The 17009-nt window shown below is 44.9% G+C and overlaps 1 protein-coding gene across 1 annotated transcript in view; it reads left to right on the top strand.

Moving 5' to 3' along the window:
• HPGD (15-hydroxyprostaglandin dehydrogenase) overlaps nucleotides 1–17009 on the top strand; it is a 374425-nt gene that overhangs the window by 71547 nt on the left and 285869 nt on the right. The window contains exon 3 of the mRNA XM_086962447.1: nucleotides 9229–9335. Within this exon, the coding sequence (XP_086818573.1) occupies nucleotides 9229–9335 (107 nt within the window). The remainder of the gene's footprint in view (nucleotides 1–9228; nucleotides 9336–17009) is intronic.

Below are 17009 nucleotides of genomic sequence, written 5' to 3'. Positions count from 1 at the left end.
ATATAGACAACTATTGACAAGTTATCCTGTCAGAGTAATAATGCGTATCACTGCACTGTTCTATGTTTACAGTTAGCAAACCTGGGCGGTCTAAATTGCATGCTACAATACATAGTAAAACAGGTGCAATATTGGTGTCTGTTTCACAACATATTTTGTTTATTATTGTTTGTATTAACATCATCCAGGATTTAATAAATGTGTGAGTCTTCCAAAATCGGTAACTTTGCTCTTGTGACGTTGCATATGTCCCATACTCTGGATGCGACACATTGTGTCTGTCTGTGGAAGGTGAAGTTTGCTGCATGCTCAATCTCCCTGGGAAAGACTTTCCTGGGTTGGTCCAATGCACATTGAAAGTTCATTGCCCTAGAGATCTCACCGGAGCTGCACAGGCCTTTAATCCACCAGGCATTTCCCTGGTGGGCTGGAGACCTTGGAGGCGGTATGAAATCCCAGGGCAGATGCTGGGGCCTCTGTCACTTTCTCCAGGTCCCTGAGATGAACTGCAGCAGGCATGAGGAGGCTTCAAGATAGAGAGAGAAAGAGAGGGAAGGATGGGGTGGTAGAGAGAAAGTATTCAGAGAGGGAGAAGAGAGAGAGGCGAGAAGGAGAGAGAGAATGGATGGATGGAAGCAGAGAGAGCGAGGAGAGGAAGGGGAGCAGGTCTGCTTTGAGCATGTTTGCCAGGACGGCTTCTGTTTCCACAGCCTGGCTGTGGCTCTCATTCTGTTTACCCAGCGACGCAGCCCAGGGACAGGAATTTCCAGTAGCCTGATAGCAAAGCTACTTCAAACCCTAGTAAGAACAGACTGGGCGTGCAGCCTGCAATAACATTCGTTGGAACAAACACCAGCATTCACATCAATTATTGCGGATTATGTGCTACGCGCCGGACCATTGTAGGAAAGTTGATAACGGTGTCTCTAACCTGGTGGCAAGACTACTTTATGTTTTTTTTATTAATCATGTTTTACTAGAACACAAAAGTACAAATACAGTTCATCTTTACATCTTACTGATATTGCTGCAAGTCCAATCAGAATGGCATATCAAAAAAGGTTGAGGTAAGGAGAAAAAAAAAGAATGGCCTTTGGCCTATCATCACATAGTGTATATTATTTAATTCTGTGTACGAGTAATTGGAGCTAGGTACATGGGAGGGGACATTATACCAGGGATTCAGCAGTGGGAGGAGAGACCTCGAGTAAGGAGCTCCACGTGCGTCTCACCACAGCCAGTTTGTGCTGCAACTCATTACATTCTAGTACTAAGCTGGGATTTAAGGGATAGGTGAGTGGAATCCCAAAGTGTTGCCTTATCTCTGGAGATTCTCGTATGAGTTTGTTGGCCATCAGAAGCATGCTATGCCTCTAGGAAGTAAGTCATTAGCACAAATGAATGGCAGGCAAATTATTGTTTACGAATCGCGGCATTTGTTTACTAGAATATCGCTCAAAGTCTCTTTGAATTTGTCTTGCTGATCATTTAGTTTGTAGATTATCATTTCATGTGTAGCAAATTGGTGCATTTCTTGCATCCATGATTCTAGGAGTGGGGTTGTGTCTGTTTTCCAAAGGCGGCGAATGGAGAGTTTCACTGTGGTAACTGCTGTAAGGAACTATCTGCCCTGTCGAGGTGAAACCTCTGGGTAACCTGTAGTGTTGTGAAGGAGCGCAGTTCTCGTGGTAAGCGGATGTACAGTTTACCAACGTCTCTCCAGTAGGCTTGTAGGACCGTGAAGTTCCTAGAATATGGACTATGTCACTGTGTTCATTGCTAGGCAAGACTACATTAAAAGCCAGCTTGTAGAATCTTTACAACATTGCAGGTGGGCATGAGGATATGAAAAAACGAAAACAAGGCATTAGATAAAACCTCAGCGAAGGGTCGGAAAAGAAGAGATGCAGAGAGATTGACAGCTTTCCTCTCAGGGTAGATAAGTGGAAGATAAGTAGGTTTTGTTCAGAAAGCAGGCAGGAGACAGCTTGATAAATCACAGTAGGGGACTGCGAAAGCAGGCAGTGAGGTGAAGGGCAGCAGGAACAGGAAATGCTGAAGATGATTGACCCTCATATTAGAGGTCAGGGACAGAGAGGGAAATGGTGCACCTAAATCGCAACTGCTAAGGAGAGATATGGCAAACGGTAAATTAATAAACCTATATCTATATATATATATATATATATATATATATATACATGTATATATATATATATGTATATATATGTCGCATCTGCCCTTAGTAAGGAGACACGGGAGTCGGAGCTCTTATGAATGCACCTTTATTTAATGCCTGCCAGCATTCAACTGGCTAACAGACTGCCTCTCGTTCCAGTTCCCGTTTCCTGTCCCTCCCCTTCCCACTCGCCTGCCCTCTCCCTGGATAGAGGTCAGGCATGACGACATGACATCTCCCCCTTTTGTACAAAAGTCTCACCGTCTCTCACATTTCTTCAACGAGTCGCCTTGGCTTTCTTATCTGGCGCTTCGGACGGCTCTCTTGTTCTGGTGTTCGGACATGATGGCTCGCGTCATTGTTGAGTCTCAGAGGGCTGTGATGATCTTGGTCACCACTGTCGCTGTGGCTTGCTGAGTCACTTGAAGTTTGACTCGAGGAGGCTCCACGGGGATTGCTGGGATTGCATTTCTTGAAGTGTGATATATTTCTTTTTATCTGCTTGTGGTCAGCCTTCGCCGTGATCATGGTTCCTTTCATTTGTTGGCATTAAGTGTCAGGTTGGCATTCAGCAAAGCGTGACATACTCTGTCCAGAGCAGTGTCGTGTTCCGTCTGGTCTTTTCCGAAGACTAGTAGATCGTCACTGTAATTGAATGCGTTGGGAATTCCTTGTATGGCTCGCCGGATGGCCTCCTGGAAAATTTCGGCAGCTGATGAAATGCCGAAGTTCAAGCGCTTGTAGCGGAAGAGGCCTTGGTGCGTGGTGAATGTCGTGATATATCTCGACTTGTCATGAAGCTCCAACTGGTGATAACCTTTGTTAAGGTCGAGTTTGGAGAACACGGTGGCACCATTGAGTCTCGTGATCATGTCACTTATATGGGGACCCGGGTGGCGTTCTCGCTCGATGGCAGTGTTGGGTGCGCGCATGTCCACGCACAGCCTGACTTTGTTATCTTGCCCCTTTTTGGGGACTACCACAACTGGTGATACCCACGGTGTGGGTCCTGACGTGCGCTCAATGATATCCGTTTGTAAAAGATCTTGGAGTTCATCGTCAACTGCTTGCTGTAAGTGGAAGGGCACCTTCCTGTGGTGTTGAGCGATGGGTGTCACACGTTCGTCAATGTGCAATTTCACCTTGAAGTGATTCAGTTTCCCTAGGCCCTTGAAGAGGTTTGGAAATTTTGCCACAATGTCAGGGGCATCTTCGGTCATATAGAGGAGTTCCACTAGTTTTAGTCTTTCTGCTGTCGGTAGGCTGAGCAGACAATCAGCCACATCTGGTCCTTCTACCACGTGGATGTAGGCCGGGATTTTTCTGTCTTTGAAATCAAGTGTTGTGTGAAAACGACCCAGGCATGGCAAAGGCTTTCGTGACATCCATGTAAATATGCGAACCGCTGCTGGCTCTAGTTTGGGTCGCTGTTTCATGTTGTAGTATTCAAGTGCGCAGATATAGTTCAGTGACGCTCCCGAGTCAAGGACAAACCTTGCCGGGTGATCTCCAATCTTGATGTCTAGTTTAGGGTATCGTTTCAAACGGTCAGGGTCCGACACCATGCAGATGTATTCGTCACTGTCTTGTGACACAGGTGTGAGTGATGATGATTCGCTGGACGTGGGTCTGCGTGACCGATAGGAGTCCATTATTTGGTGTCGGGAGCGGTGGGCACTCGTAGATCGGCCTCGTGATTGGTATGGGCTTGTTGATTGAGTGCTGGATTTCGATGAACTGGATGAGCGTCCTTCTCTCCCCTTTATAGCACGCGCATGGTGTTGTGCGCCGTGCCGAGAGATTGATGACCTGCGCGTTGACTGTTTGGCCTGACATGCTATCTCAAAGTGATTGTCCCTTCCACAGCGGTGACATCGCTGACCAATCGCTGGACATTGTCCTGAGTGGGGGTAGTCCTGTCCACACCTGTAGCATGCGGGTGCTGATTTGCCGGACCTGTTGTGTCGCGATTCTCGTCTGGAGGGTGTTCTTCGGGAGGTGTGAGTTGGCTTACTCGATCTGTGGGAGTTTGTCGCGTGTCTGGTGACTTTGTGTGCCTGCATCCGGAGGGCGTGTTCTTTTCGGTCGGACTTGTGGGTCTCCATCCGTTTTGCATGTTCCTCTGCCTGGTCGTTGATTCTTGTGAGTTCCTCGATTTCTTCAAGAGTGTATTGTTTCTTCAGGAGTCGCCGGCGTAAGGATTCAGATTGGCATCCATCAATGATGCGGAGTCGCAGCGCGTCCTCTGTCTTGAAGTTGTCAAATTCGCAGTGACGTGCCATCCTTTTGATACGCATGATGAAGTCGCTCATGCACTCTTCCTTTTCTTGGGTGGCTAGATTAAACGTGTACCGTTCGTAGTCCACGTTGCGCTTGTGGAGGAATCGTCTGTCGAGGGCATCTTTCATCTCCTCATATGTAGCAGTCGCTGCATTTGGCAGTTCCTTGAAGATCTGTGCTATTTCTTTGCCTATTAGGTTTCTTAGAGCTACGAGTTTCTGTTTGGGGTCTTGTACCAGGGACCCAGCCATGTAGTCCTCGAAGTCTTCGCTCCAGCTCTTCCACGCGGGCCCCATACTGTTGCCTGGCGTCAGCGCCAGCGGCTCTGGCTGTCGCAAGAAGGGTGCCCCCATGGGCGCGTGAGGCATCATGGCTGCGTTGGCTTGTGTTGCTGGGCCTGCTGTAATGGTTCCTCCAGACGTGCTGGTGGGTTCAGTATCGGACATTTGTGGGCCTCAGTGGCTTGATTTGGCCGATAGGAGCTTCCCGCTCTTTTTAATGTTGCAGGTTGTGAGTTATAGTGGAGGGCGCCTGACTTCAAGATGGCCGCCGTGTCCAGGTCGTGGGTTATCCAATGGCCAGCGCCTGACCTCAAGATGGCCGCCGCGTGGGACGCTGTATTTTCGGGCCTTGGCTACTCCAGACTCTTGCTTGCTTGCTCTCACTCTGGCCGGCTGCCACAATCATGCTCTCTCTCTCCGTTATGGGAGCGGGACTCACCCCTGCTTTGTCGGCTCCTTCGCATCTTCGCAGGTTGATGTGTCTCTCACGTCCGCTGCGGCACTGCTCGGTGTCTGAGGCTCCCTCGTGGTTACCTTCACGTCGGGGCACGAACTTCTTGCCTGCGCCGCTGTTCCTGGGTAAGCGGCGCTGTATCCTCTGGGGTGCTCGCTCTTGGCAGCTCCCGACGCCGGTCTTCGTTTCGCGCGCTCCTTGCGCTGCCGGTGGGATGGACTGCAGACTCGCTGGTCGGGCCGGGTGTAAACGGCTGGGCTGCGTACCTTTATCAGTGGGAGTGTGTGGATCCCACCCTCGTCGCTATTGTCGCATCTGCCCTTAGTAAGGAGACACGGGAGTCGGAGCTCTTATGAATGCACCTTTATTTAATGCCTGCCAGCATTCAACTGGCTAATAGATTGCCTCTCGTTCCAGCTCCCGTTTCCTGTCCCTCCCCTTCCCACTCGCCTGCCCTGTCCCTGGACAGAGGTCAGGCATGACGACATGACAATATATATATATATATATATATATATATATATATATATATATATATATATATATATATATATATATATATATATATATATATATATATATATAATACAAAGCACACTGGGTCCTTCCGGGTACCTCCTCCCGTAGTCAGGTGGCGCGGAAATTCGGCAAACCCACAGCCGAATGGTTTAATGAAAATCCACAAGTTCTGCCCATAAGCAAAGTCGCGCACTCAAGGAGATTCAGTCATGAAGGTTTATTCACCGGATATCGCTACGCGTTTCGACACACCAAGGTGTCTTGATCACACGAACTTGTGGATTTTCATATATTTATATATATATATATATATATATTTATATATATATACACACACACACACACACATTACTGGTGTCTTGAAAAGAGAGTGGAAGTAGGGAAGTAGGGGGAAACTGCAGAGAGCGGGGTAGAAGTTTGATGTTTTCTTTCTTTTTTTCGCACCGTAGCCCTAGTAGGAGCCATACTGGTGCTGATGCAGGGACCGTTGTCAGTATTAGATGTCCAGGCAATGCGTTGGTCAGTGATAACTGATACCATTTCTCCCAGCCCTGAGGCAATGTGCTGGAATAGCTATTTTTGGCTTCTAAGCATTCATTAGAAACAACCGGTACGCTAAGGGGCAGCCTAAAGTGGGGTAGAGGGACTCGCCTGATCCCTTCCCCCCCTGCATCCAGCTCAGTGAAAGTCGATAGCGCCCCAAATAAGGAGGCTCAGAGGAGAAGCGCTGCTGGGTCTGACAGACTGAGGTTCCCCATTGGATTAGGGTGCAGCCCATTGGGGGGGACGGTGCATTGTGGCGCCGGAGCACTAACGCCGCCGTGAACACCGCTTGGCGGGGCACAAATGTCCCAGTCCTTGTTCTGTCTGGTTCTTTGTGGACTCTGTGACTATGGTGTTTGGTCGTTTTTGTTCACATGTTACGAAGCTGTGTTTTTTGTATTCCGAATACTGATGCAGTTCTGTACTATTGCTTGCTTATTGAGACTTTGCGATGTTCCCCTGATGTTCTTTTCCCCTGGCCGGTCTGCCTAACCAGATCCGCATGCTAAGCCCTTTTATTCCCCCACCTCCCTCTATGATCCATAGGACTATTTCTATGTTTAGCTTCACCTTTGCGTTCTCCACATTCAGCCTATGCTCTCTCCACCCTTTAACTCGCTGTTTACTGCTAGTCCTCCCTTTTTAGACCATGAGGGTATCTGATTTCGATTAAGTTATGTTTTTTTTGGTAGACTATTCATATTATTTTCTTGGATTTTGCCTACTCTCTTTTCCCCCATTCTACTGTATAGGTCCTCCCCTACCACTCAACTGTCCCTAAATGCCTCCATGAACATGCTCCTTGCCAAAGCACTCCCTCTCCCCTTGTTGGGGAGGGATCCTGCATGTATGCCCTTGAGTCTCAGAGAGTCCACAGTGTTAAGGGTTTCACACATAGCGGAGGTTTGGAATTGTTCCTATTATCGCTGGTAACTAAGCACCGTGATAGGCGCTCTTCTCTAAACCTTTTTGATGACCTCAGAAGGGTGATACTTTAACCCTCTTAAGTACCTCGGCAACCAAGCAACCTTTGGCCGATGACCGGTGGAGTTGCCCTACACAAGGAGTTTGGCTCTGGTACTCCCCTTGGCCGGCACCTACCCTGATCGTCAGACACAGTTTCTTTTCTTGTTGCCCTGTTGTGTTCCCTTCTCCCTCCCTCACTCTTTATTCTTCCACTTCTATTCCTTCCCTCCCTCCCCCAAATCTCTTTCCCCCTGCCTGCTTTTTCTTCCCCACACCTGATCCATACCTTTTGTTACTCATGTATCCCCAGTAACTCCGTACCTGAAACTGTTGCTATTATGTAACTATGGGCCAGATGTATGAAGCTTAAATGGGTTCGCAAACGCCGAAATTCGGTGTTTGCAAACTCATTTGAGCAAAATGGTATGTATGTATGTAGCAAATTTCAGTGCAAAATACGAAATCGCAAATTTGCGATTCCTTATTTTGCGATTGCATTTAAGGAATCGCAAAATTTGCGATTCCTTAAATGCAATGTATGATGCTAAAAAAAATTGCTAATTGTCCCTAAGGAATCGCAAATTACCACCAACTTCAAGTTGGTGGTAATTTGTGAATTTCTTGAAAAATACCCATGTTTGCATTTTTCAAAGTGCCATTTGATGCACATACATGCCCTTAGGGCATGTATGTGCACCACATGTGCACCCATGCTTATTTCAGGGGTGCAACAGGGTGTCCTTTGGACACCCTTGCACCCTTGAAATTATTCTCAATTTGCGATTAGCAAATTGCGAATCGCAAATGGAGAATAATTTCACATTCATTGCTATGGGCCTCCTGGCCCATAGAAATGAATGGGAAATTATTCCTTAATTGCGATTAGCAAGTTGCTAATCGCAATTAAGGAATTTTGAGAAATCGCTAACAAATAGCGAATTTCTACATACATACCATTTTGCAATTCTCAAATAGCGATTCCTTAAAAATCGCTATTTGAGAATCGTAAAAGTGTATCTTGATACATATGACAATATGTTTTGGAGCAATTCTACCTACTCATGTAAAGCGCTATGATACCTCTGGGTATAGCCAGCACTATATAAAACTTTTCAAATAAATAAAAAAAAATGCTATATTCTGACATCACATTCACTCTTACAAGACAATATGTGCAGCTGAATGTTCTGTAAAATGTATGGCTCTCTAGGCGTATCCAAAAGAGGATGGAGGCCCGTTAGGACCGTCTTGAGCATCATCTCTTCAGGAGCTCACTTACCCTTTAAACACCCGCTGGGAAAGGTTGGCCCATTTGCTGTTCATTCGCGCTCATTAGCTCAGAACTGTTTGCCGACCAAATATTCTGGATGATATAAAACCACCGCGTGGCAGTGGATTAATCTGGAGTGAAACGTCCCAGTGAATATTGGTTGCTGTAGCGCTCTAGTGTTTCGCGGGTCTCGGCTGAGACCCGGAAACACCCACACACTACGTAGCACCTTCTGGCCAGGCGTGGCCAGAAGGAGATAAATAAATGGCCGGAGGTCGCTCATGGCTTCCGGTCCAAGAGACTAGTCTCAGAGTGTGGTGTCGGTATTCAGCTGCGCTGCGTAGGCTATCACCACATGGTACCCTCACTCCCTTACAGTTACTAGTTAGGCAGTGGTACTATGAGAAATGCTGCCAGATGGAATCCAAATGGCATAAGGGCATCATGTGATCTGAAAACTGCTGAAAATTCTGCTTTTCCATGAAGCTTTGAGGTACCTCGGCTTATCGTGTGATTTACTGATCTAGCCCATAAGCGAATGGAAGTGATATGCATGATATCTAAACGTTTCTCTTTTTCAACTCCAAAAGAGGGATTTTGCTGGGAAAACACACACAAGTTTGACGAGAGAGGCCAAGACTGCCGTTTAGAATTAGGAAAGTGTGCTTACGAATTTGTACACTCTTAATTTGCCAAAATATAATAGGTAACAGATTCCCTCTTTTTCAATTTTCAGATGCTTTCAAGAAAACAGTTGAACATTTTGGTAGGCTGGATATTCTGGTCAATAATGCTGGTGTAAATAATGAAAAGGACTGGGAGAAAACTATACAAGTCAATTTGGTAAGAACTCTTACACCTTTAACTTTACTTTGCAAATACTCTATCTATCATATATTAAATACCATCTATCATATATCAGTATCCTTTCTTTATGTGTCCATTTCACTTTTTTTTGTACCTGTAGATATGGAAGGCACGGAATCAGCTATAGGCGTCTTAAAATAAACTGTTGACCTCAATATAATTTGCAAATCGCTTTAAAACAATTAAATCAATATATATGTACGAAGAAAGTCATATTAATAACTGCGTGTGAGCTACGGGGAGCAGTTTGCTGTATTTCGATTATGAAGTCATCTGATGAACTTACATTCCATTTTAGGGCTTCACAGCACTATCTCTTGCATATTTCGTGTATGTATTCAAAATGATCGATCATTTTTAATAAAACACGGGAACAGCAAGACGCTTTCTCTGTAGATGGTTTAAACAGGCGATAGTGATATTTCACCTGATTCTTTATCAGCTTTTCTTTTATAGAACGTACACTTAACAGAAACAAAACACATTTTGAAACAGTATTTTCATGGAACTATTTTCAATCAGGTTTGCCTGAATACCTATTGTACTTTGGAAGCCTAGGTATTAAGAAAATCACTCCTGTTCAATCAGAAATACCTTATTCCATAGGTGCTCAGGTGAACAACATGGCTGGTGATTTTAATAACACAGCAAATATGAAAACTAACGGTGAATGTCTAAGCACTGACAAATTCAGAATTTAGAGAAGAGAAAGTAGCGAATCCCTCTGTTTATTTTGGATTTGAAAGTTATCCTTGCTTTTGTGGAGGAGGTAAAGTCTGATGTCCCATTTACCTTACCCGCTCTGACATTCACTGACAATAAAGCAGTTTGGGTAAAGACACCGAATGCTGAACACTATTATACATCAAAGGTAAAGGTGGCGGTAGTGGTCAGAAAATACCATAATGCTACTTAAAAGCTGTTACTTACTTTGATCAAATATAATGAGTACCTGAGAACCAGGTTCTCGCCCATCATACGCTGTGAGGAGACCATCTGTAGCATGTTCTCTCTGGATCCCAGTCATATGGGGGGTTTCTATCTTTCCAAGGCAAATGGAAGGATCCTCTTCGATGTGTAGAATAAAGTACCCCCAGGAGGTTTTGCCTGTAAAGTGATTGGAGAATTCTCAAAATAAATTCTGAAAGAAGATACTTAGATTTGTATAAAGTAAAGTGCCTACAACTAGGGAGGAATGGGAACACATAGCAGCCCTGGCGATTTTGTTGGGCCAACCTCCCCCCTCTCCCCCCACGTGCTTAGGGTGCAATTCTGCTTTTGCTACTGGGGGCCGATATTGCTGCACCACTATAAAACTGTCTCCCAGTAACAAAACTGGCCCTCACAGCTGCGTCCTGGTGAAATGCCTGATGCCCACTACGGACAGTCTGTCCCTGCCTGCAACATAGTCCAACGCGATCTGCTCTCCCTCCAATTCATTATGGTCTGCAGGTATGCATTCACACATGTGCGTTGTAAGGCACATCCACCTCTAACAGAAATTATTACAAGATCTTTACATGAGATGTATGAGATTTGCAAGTCTACGGTTAGAATTGGTTAGAAAACGTCTCTCTCAGTGATAGGGCTGGTGTATGGGTTATTGGAAACATATTCTGCCTCGTTTGGCACACACAATGCCAATGGATTCACATACCAGACAGAATCAGCCACTCAGACAGCTTCAGTTTGTGCCCTTCTACCACCCAAACAGCAGGTATTTCTTTACTCACTTTGAGCTGCTGAGGAGGCAGATGAGCCAGTGAAGTCAGAGCTGGAACTGATGAAAGCACAGATAAGAGAATGGTTCAGTTCCATCTGGAGCCCATGCTTACCTTGTAGGAGAACAAAGGAAGGTCATTGTGGCACCGTGCTCATCGATTTGGGTTGTTGTGGAGTGTAGCAAAATACTGGTGATGAAATGAGCATGATTGGTTGATGGAAAATAGGTTTCTCCTGCACTCACATACATGTCCTGTCCTAACAACGATGAGAGACTGGTGTATCATAATGACAAGTGAAGACAACAAGGACCCCCTGGGTAGTATATAGACTCCTAGGGCAGGGTAGCAACTGGTGTGAAAAAAATTCCTAGGACGTCTAAGTGGACAGTGTCCACTTAGACGTCCTAGGAATTTTTTTCACACCAGTATCATAATGACAATACCTGTGTCTCATCGGGGGCCTGTAAGAATAATAATACCCTAGTCCCGGTGGTCTTCTAAATAACTTGTTTCCCTTGAGTGGTCATCAGTGGGCAGTAGAGTACTGGATTTTACAGCATGTATGTTCCGTAGTGTACAGCGGGATTTATCGAACCTAGCTGTCATGGAGTGAGGACGTACTACATGGACGGGGTGAAAAATAAGGCTACCACTGCTGGCATAACTGATTAAGGATTATTAAAGAGGCAGAGGAGTTGGACTAAGTGGTGACTATTCAACAGTAAGAGAATTCAGTTCATAGGAGTGAACATTAGACTAAGGCGACAGCCTCAGTCACATTGGGTTAGATGTAAGCTGAAATTGGACCAATGGAAGAGTGCAAGTCTTGAATTAGATAACAGGATAATTCCTTTAAACATTAAGGACCTGGAGTATATGTTATTTTCTTTTATGGGCGGAAGTTATTTTGGAAAAGAATAGGACAAATAAGACTAATATTTTTGAAATAGGTATCAACTATTACTCACTGGAAACAAGATTTATGAACTGAAGGGTAAAAAACGCATATCATCAACTAGGATTGTTAATAGAGCCCTGATGATGTCCTGGATGGGACAGAACGCGTAGGCTGTGAAATATTGTTGGCTGTACAATATATGTTTGTATAAATTCTATGAACATCCTCAAGGTGGATTTCTTCATCAAATGGAATGAAATACCACAATAAAAGAACTGAACAAAAATTTGAAAGAAGCTTGTATAGACCTTTTCTGATTCTCCTTATACTGCATGACTTTATTTGATATCATTGTATACTTAGACGCTCCTTCCATTTGTGTTTAAAAATGTTCCTTAGTGTGGCCTTCAATAGATCCTATAGTGCTTGCAAAGTGGAGAGTGCTAGATGAGGCTAGTTGCTAGGGGTTGACTAAATATTTAGACATAATCCTGTACTTGTGAAAAAGAACACCACTGCACCCGATGGACCATAATAACCCATGAGTTGACTGCAGAGAGGACCTGGAAAACAGGAGGAGAGGTTTGTTTGAGCTGAGATATCTCACATGGGAGGGGGTAACCTAGTCTGCAGGGTTGTCCCCCTGTCATCTACGTCCCTAACACCACACTCTCTTGCAGAGTGTGTGTTACTCTTTGTTGCGGTCTAATAGTCCTTCTTCCACTCATTGACATACAATATGGTCTTGTTTTTAAGGCACCATTGTTGCATGTGATTAGAATCAAGCCTTGTGAAACTACTCGGTAAAGTCCTAAAGAGTTCTGGCAAGGAGGCTTTTGAGACTTGGGAGAATTTTGGTGTCATGATGAATGCAAACTGCAGGGCCCAGAAGTAAAAAGAAAAGTGGGGTATGTGGATTTTTGTCCCTATTTCCTACACATTTGTTTAGGGTCACTTAAGAATATCTAGTTTTATATTTAAAACAACATGCTTGGAACAATGACACTTCAGTACCTGCTTGGAGCACAGAAGAAGGCTTTGAATCTGCAGCATGAACGTGTTTTAAAATTCTTAAGTTTATGAAGATGAAATCTGTAAGACTTAGCCATAGCTTGCACGTATACTTTAAAGTAAAAGTTTGTGTTAAGAAGCGTACATGGGCATTTAGTAATAGTTGTTAGTTTGGGGTGATGCCAGCAGGCTTCAAGGCTGTAGATAGATATATAGATATTTTTTTATTAGAAGAAACTTTATGAAATAAAGAATGCACTACAAACAACTCCACTGAATTACTATCATCTGTATTGAATAAGCTCTGCTGATACATGAAATAATTGTTATTATTGTTCTAAAATTTAGTCATAATTACAATCAAGTGTGCTGGACCACTGTATGTTGTTTCTGGAAAGTAAGACACTAGTATCTTAGGAGGTTTAGGGGTTTTGAATCTCCAGTCCGCTGCACCTAAGCTTTTTTATAAAGGAATCACTAAGCAAAGGTGCAATTGTGCTTGGCCCAACCCCCGTTCTTCTTGTATTGCAAGAGTATATAGATGACTGGGACACATTTTGGCATACAGGGAAGGCGTTTAGTCTTTAAGGCATTGCATTTTAGTTGTTTATTCCTTTCCTTTGTTTGGGCAATACCAACATGTTTTAACTTGGAGATGGATTCAGGATAGTCCAGTTTGAGATATACTAGGATATCAATATATTATTGGTAACACTAAATAACAAGATCTTTGTGAAGATCACCCAATGGTTCACCAAAATATTGAATACTATGGTTGTTAAGATTGGACCACGAGGGACATAGAAATAGATTGAGATGGGATTGGATAAGAAGTTGTCAATATGCTTGTGTTTGTAAGTGCTCAGGGAGATAACAAAGAAACCATTTCAGGATAAAAGCCTGCCTTATTTTTGATAATGTCAAGGAGAATTTAGTGTCCTATGGTTTGTAACCCCACCGTTCAATCCAGTAATATGAAATGGCAGGTTTGGCAGCCATATTGGGTGTAGAGACTCCCAAAAATCATGATTAATATCAGCGATTCTCTATGGTGGCCTATCCTGAAAATGAGAGTCAAACAAATCCAAAAAGTCGTTTTCCTGGATGTGATTATTTTCAAGGGCATGCATTTCTCATTACCTTTAGTGAGAAATGGGATACCAGAGATAGAGACCAGAGATGAGGTGGTAGTTTTCAGTATTAGAGTGTTTATGGTTATATTTTGTAAACAAGGCTTTGATGTGTGTGGGTGCAATGTAGGACAATACCATTGTAAAGAGAAGAATCTGTGAGGGACTCACAAAGAAGAAGTCACACTTGAACAAGCGATTTGACAAGGAAAGCAGGGATTGGGTTATCAAAATGCGATGCCTATTTTGTATTTTAGTCTGCAAAAACTCCAAAGAGAAACCAACTTGAAATGAGAAGAACTTGAGGACAAAGGATAGTAGAGATGTTTGCTCTAATCAAAAAGAAATTATAAGAGACAACGTCTTCATGTCGAATTTCTTAATTATTTTTAAGAGAAGACTAAGGCACATTTGTCACTTTAGAAAGCATCAGGTGGGCAAGGAAATGAGATATTTAAAATTTCTAATTTGAGAGCTGCTTAAGTCTGTTCTTAGAGACGTTTAATTGAGAGAACGGAGAACTTGTAGTAGTTCTTTCTAATTTGGGCTAGGTAGGACTCAAAAGAGTACTAGTAGCTAGAGCTATGTGTCTCTTCCAACTGTTCTAACTGGGCTCTTTTTAATACTGATACCATCACTTAGAAGTTTTGGCGTTTTTCAGGGTCTAAATGAGAGAGCAGTTAGATCACTACTGAAAGATTTGATGCAGTAACTTTATTTGTAAATGTGGAGATTGGTGTCATAAGAGGCAGGCAATCAGATAAAGGAGCAAGAGATGAAGGAGCATAGAGTGTATCAATCTAGACTCCAGGAGACACAGTATGCTGGCTTCCCGTTTGATACCTATTAGCAGTAATTAGACAGGGACAAAAGAATGGTATCAAAATAATGGGACTAATCCAAGTTATTGGAGTCCAGAGGTCAGACACAATCCTTTTTAATGATTACGATGTTGAGGATAGAACCTTTGCCATTGGGAGGTTTACTGCAATGCTGAAGGAGTTCACTGGCTGAGAAAAATTACTTCAGTTTAAAACTCATCAATGATGTATTCAACAGTCTCTAAAAAGGGTGATATCCAAAGAGGGAGGAGGGCAGAGGGGATTAGTTAATGCCCCGGTTACTTACTGATAATCTTCATTACTCCGAATATAGTCTTCCTCGCCACATGACTAACAAAGTGAGCTTCAGCTCCACACCAGAACCCTCCAAAGCAAAAAAATCAGCCTCTCATGCCTCCTATCCCTTCCCAATATGGCCAACCCATTACACCCTTGACCTCTATAAGAGGCGGGCCAGCCCAACCCTTCAGCCTGAAACTACCAAGCATAAACATGAAGCTGACAGCCAGACAGGGAGGGAGGGATGGGAACTCATGTGGCGAGAAAGACTGTACTCGGAGTAATGAAGATTATCGGTAAGTAACCGGGGCATTACCTCCTCATTAGTCTTCCTCGCCATATGACTAAAAAAAAGTGAGCACATACCAAAGCCAAGAGGCTTCATGGAAACTCACAAGAAACCAACAGACTAGAATGGGACGCCTACAAAACAGGGCAAACCCAACAGACCAGACGAGTGGAAAGACCACCCAAGAGAGAGACAACTAGGAGCGGCAAGAAGCAGCCCGGGTCAAAAAAGCAATGGGAAGGCCGAAAACCCGGACCCCAGAGACACGAAGTGCCACCAGAAAATCCGCCACAACCAAAGGCCGAAGAAGGACAGAGAAAGCATGGAACCAGACCACACGGAGCCAAAAGCAACAGCAAACAGGCCCCAGAACAGAAAGCAGCAAGCCGACCCAAACACACCAAGACAGCCCAACGGACAGCCATAAGCGAGAGGGGAGCAAAAGCCCAGCGAGAGGAACGGAAGAAACAGAGGGCATCCCCACCACAGCGACCCAACAAAAAAGCCACAGCAGAAATAGACGCAGACCGACAGAGTAACACCGCAAAATTGACAACCACCCGCGAGAGAGCAGAAACCACCAGAGGAACGGGGCAGCGGAACCAGACACAATCAAACAGACTGCCTAGAACTGCAAGAATGGAAGGGGTGCAAAAGAAAACCAGCACGCCCACCGAACAACTAAAAAAACAAGGGACACCACAACCACACCTGCAAGAAGAGAAACAGGTGGACACGGACCCCAGTCACACAAGGACCCCCGGGAAGGGATCATGACACCAAGGAGCGAACACAGGCAGCCACAAGGCAAAACAGACCCAGGAAGGCGCCGTAAATGACACTGAAGAGACCCGGCGACCAAGGGAACCCAACCGACCAACAGCAAAAAGCGGAAACCCCCTAGGGCCCTCCACCCAGGGCGAAGGGAGGAAGGGACCAGGTCCAAAGCCAAGCCACCAAAAAGGAAGCGGATGGACACTAGAGGACCCATAGCAGAAGAAAACACACAGAGTCCGGAAGTAAGGGAAATGCAGCACGGCAGCCCGAGACCGCCCCACACAGGGCGCAACCCGATCCAGGGACGCCCCAAAAGAAGGCAACAGCCGAAGCAAGCACCCAGGCGGCCACACAGCCATCCAGCAACCAGGCCCAGTCCAGTCGAACAATGAAGAACCAACAGGAACAGGAGCGCACAGGGAGGAAAAGCCACAGGCAGAAACACACAAAAGGCGAGGAGGACAGAAAGGCAGGGCAAAACAAGCATGAGCCATGTTAATACTCCCAGGCCCTGGGACCCCACAACCAGGGACAAAAAGACGAGGACAAATCCACACCGGAAGCGCAGGGCCCCACCAGGAAGATGAGAACTGAGAGTTCCAGCACCACGGACACCCAACAGCACCTCCGGAAACAAAAACCATCAAGGGAAAGCTAGACGCAGAGGCAGGACACAAAACCCGCGTCCACATAGGCATAA

This window comes from Lissotriton vulgaris, chromosome 3_1 (assembly GCF_964263255.1).
Source record: "Lissotriton vulgaris chromosome 3_1, aLisVul1.2, whole genome shotgun sequence".
Lineage (NCBI taxonomy): Eukaryota > Metazoa > Chordata > Amphibia > Caudata > Salamandridae > Lissotriton > Lissotriton vulgaris.
The sequence above is the reverse complement of the archived record's forward strand: the minus strand, read 5'-3'. Positions and strand labels throughout refer to the sequence as shown.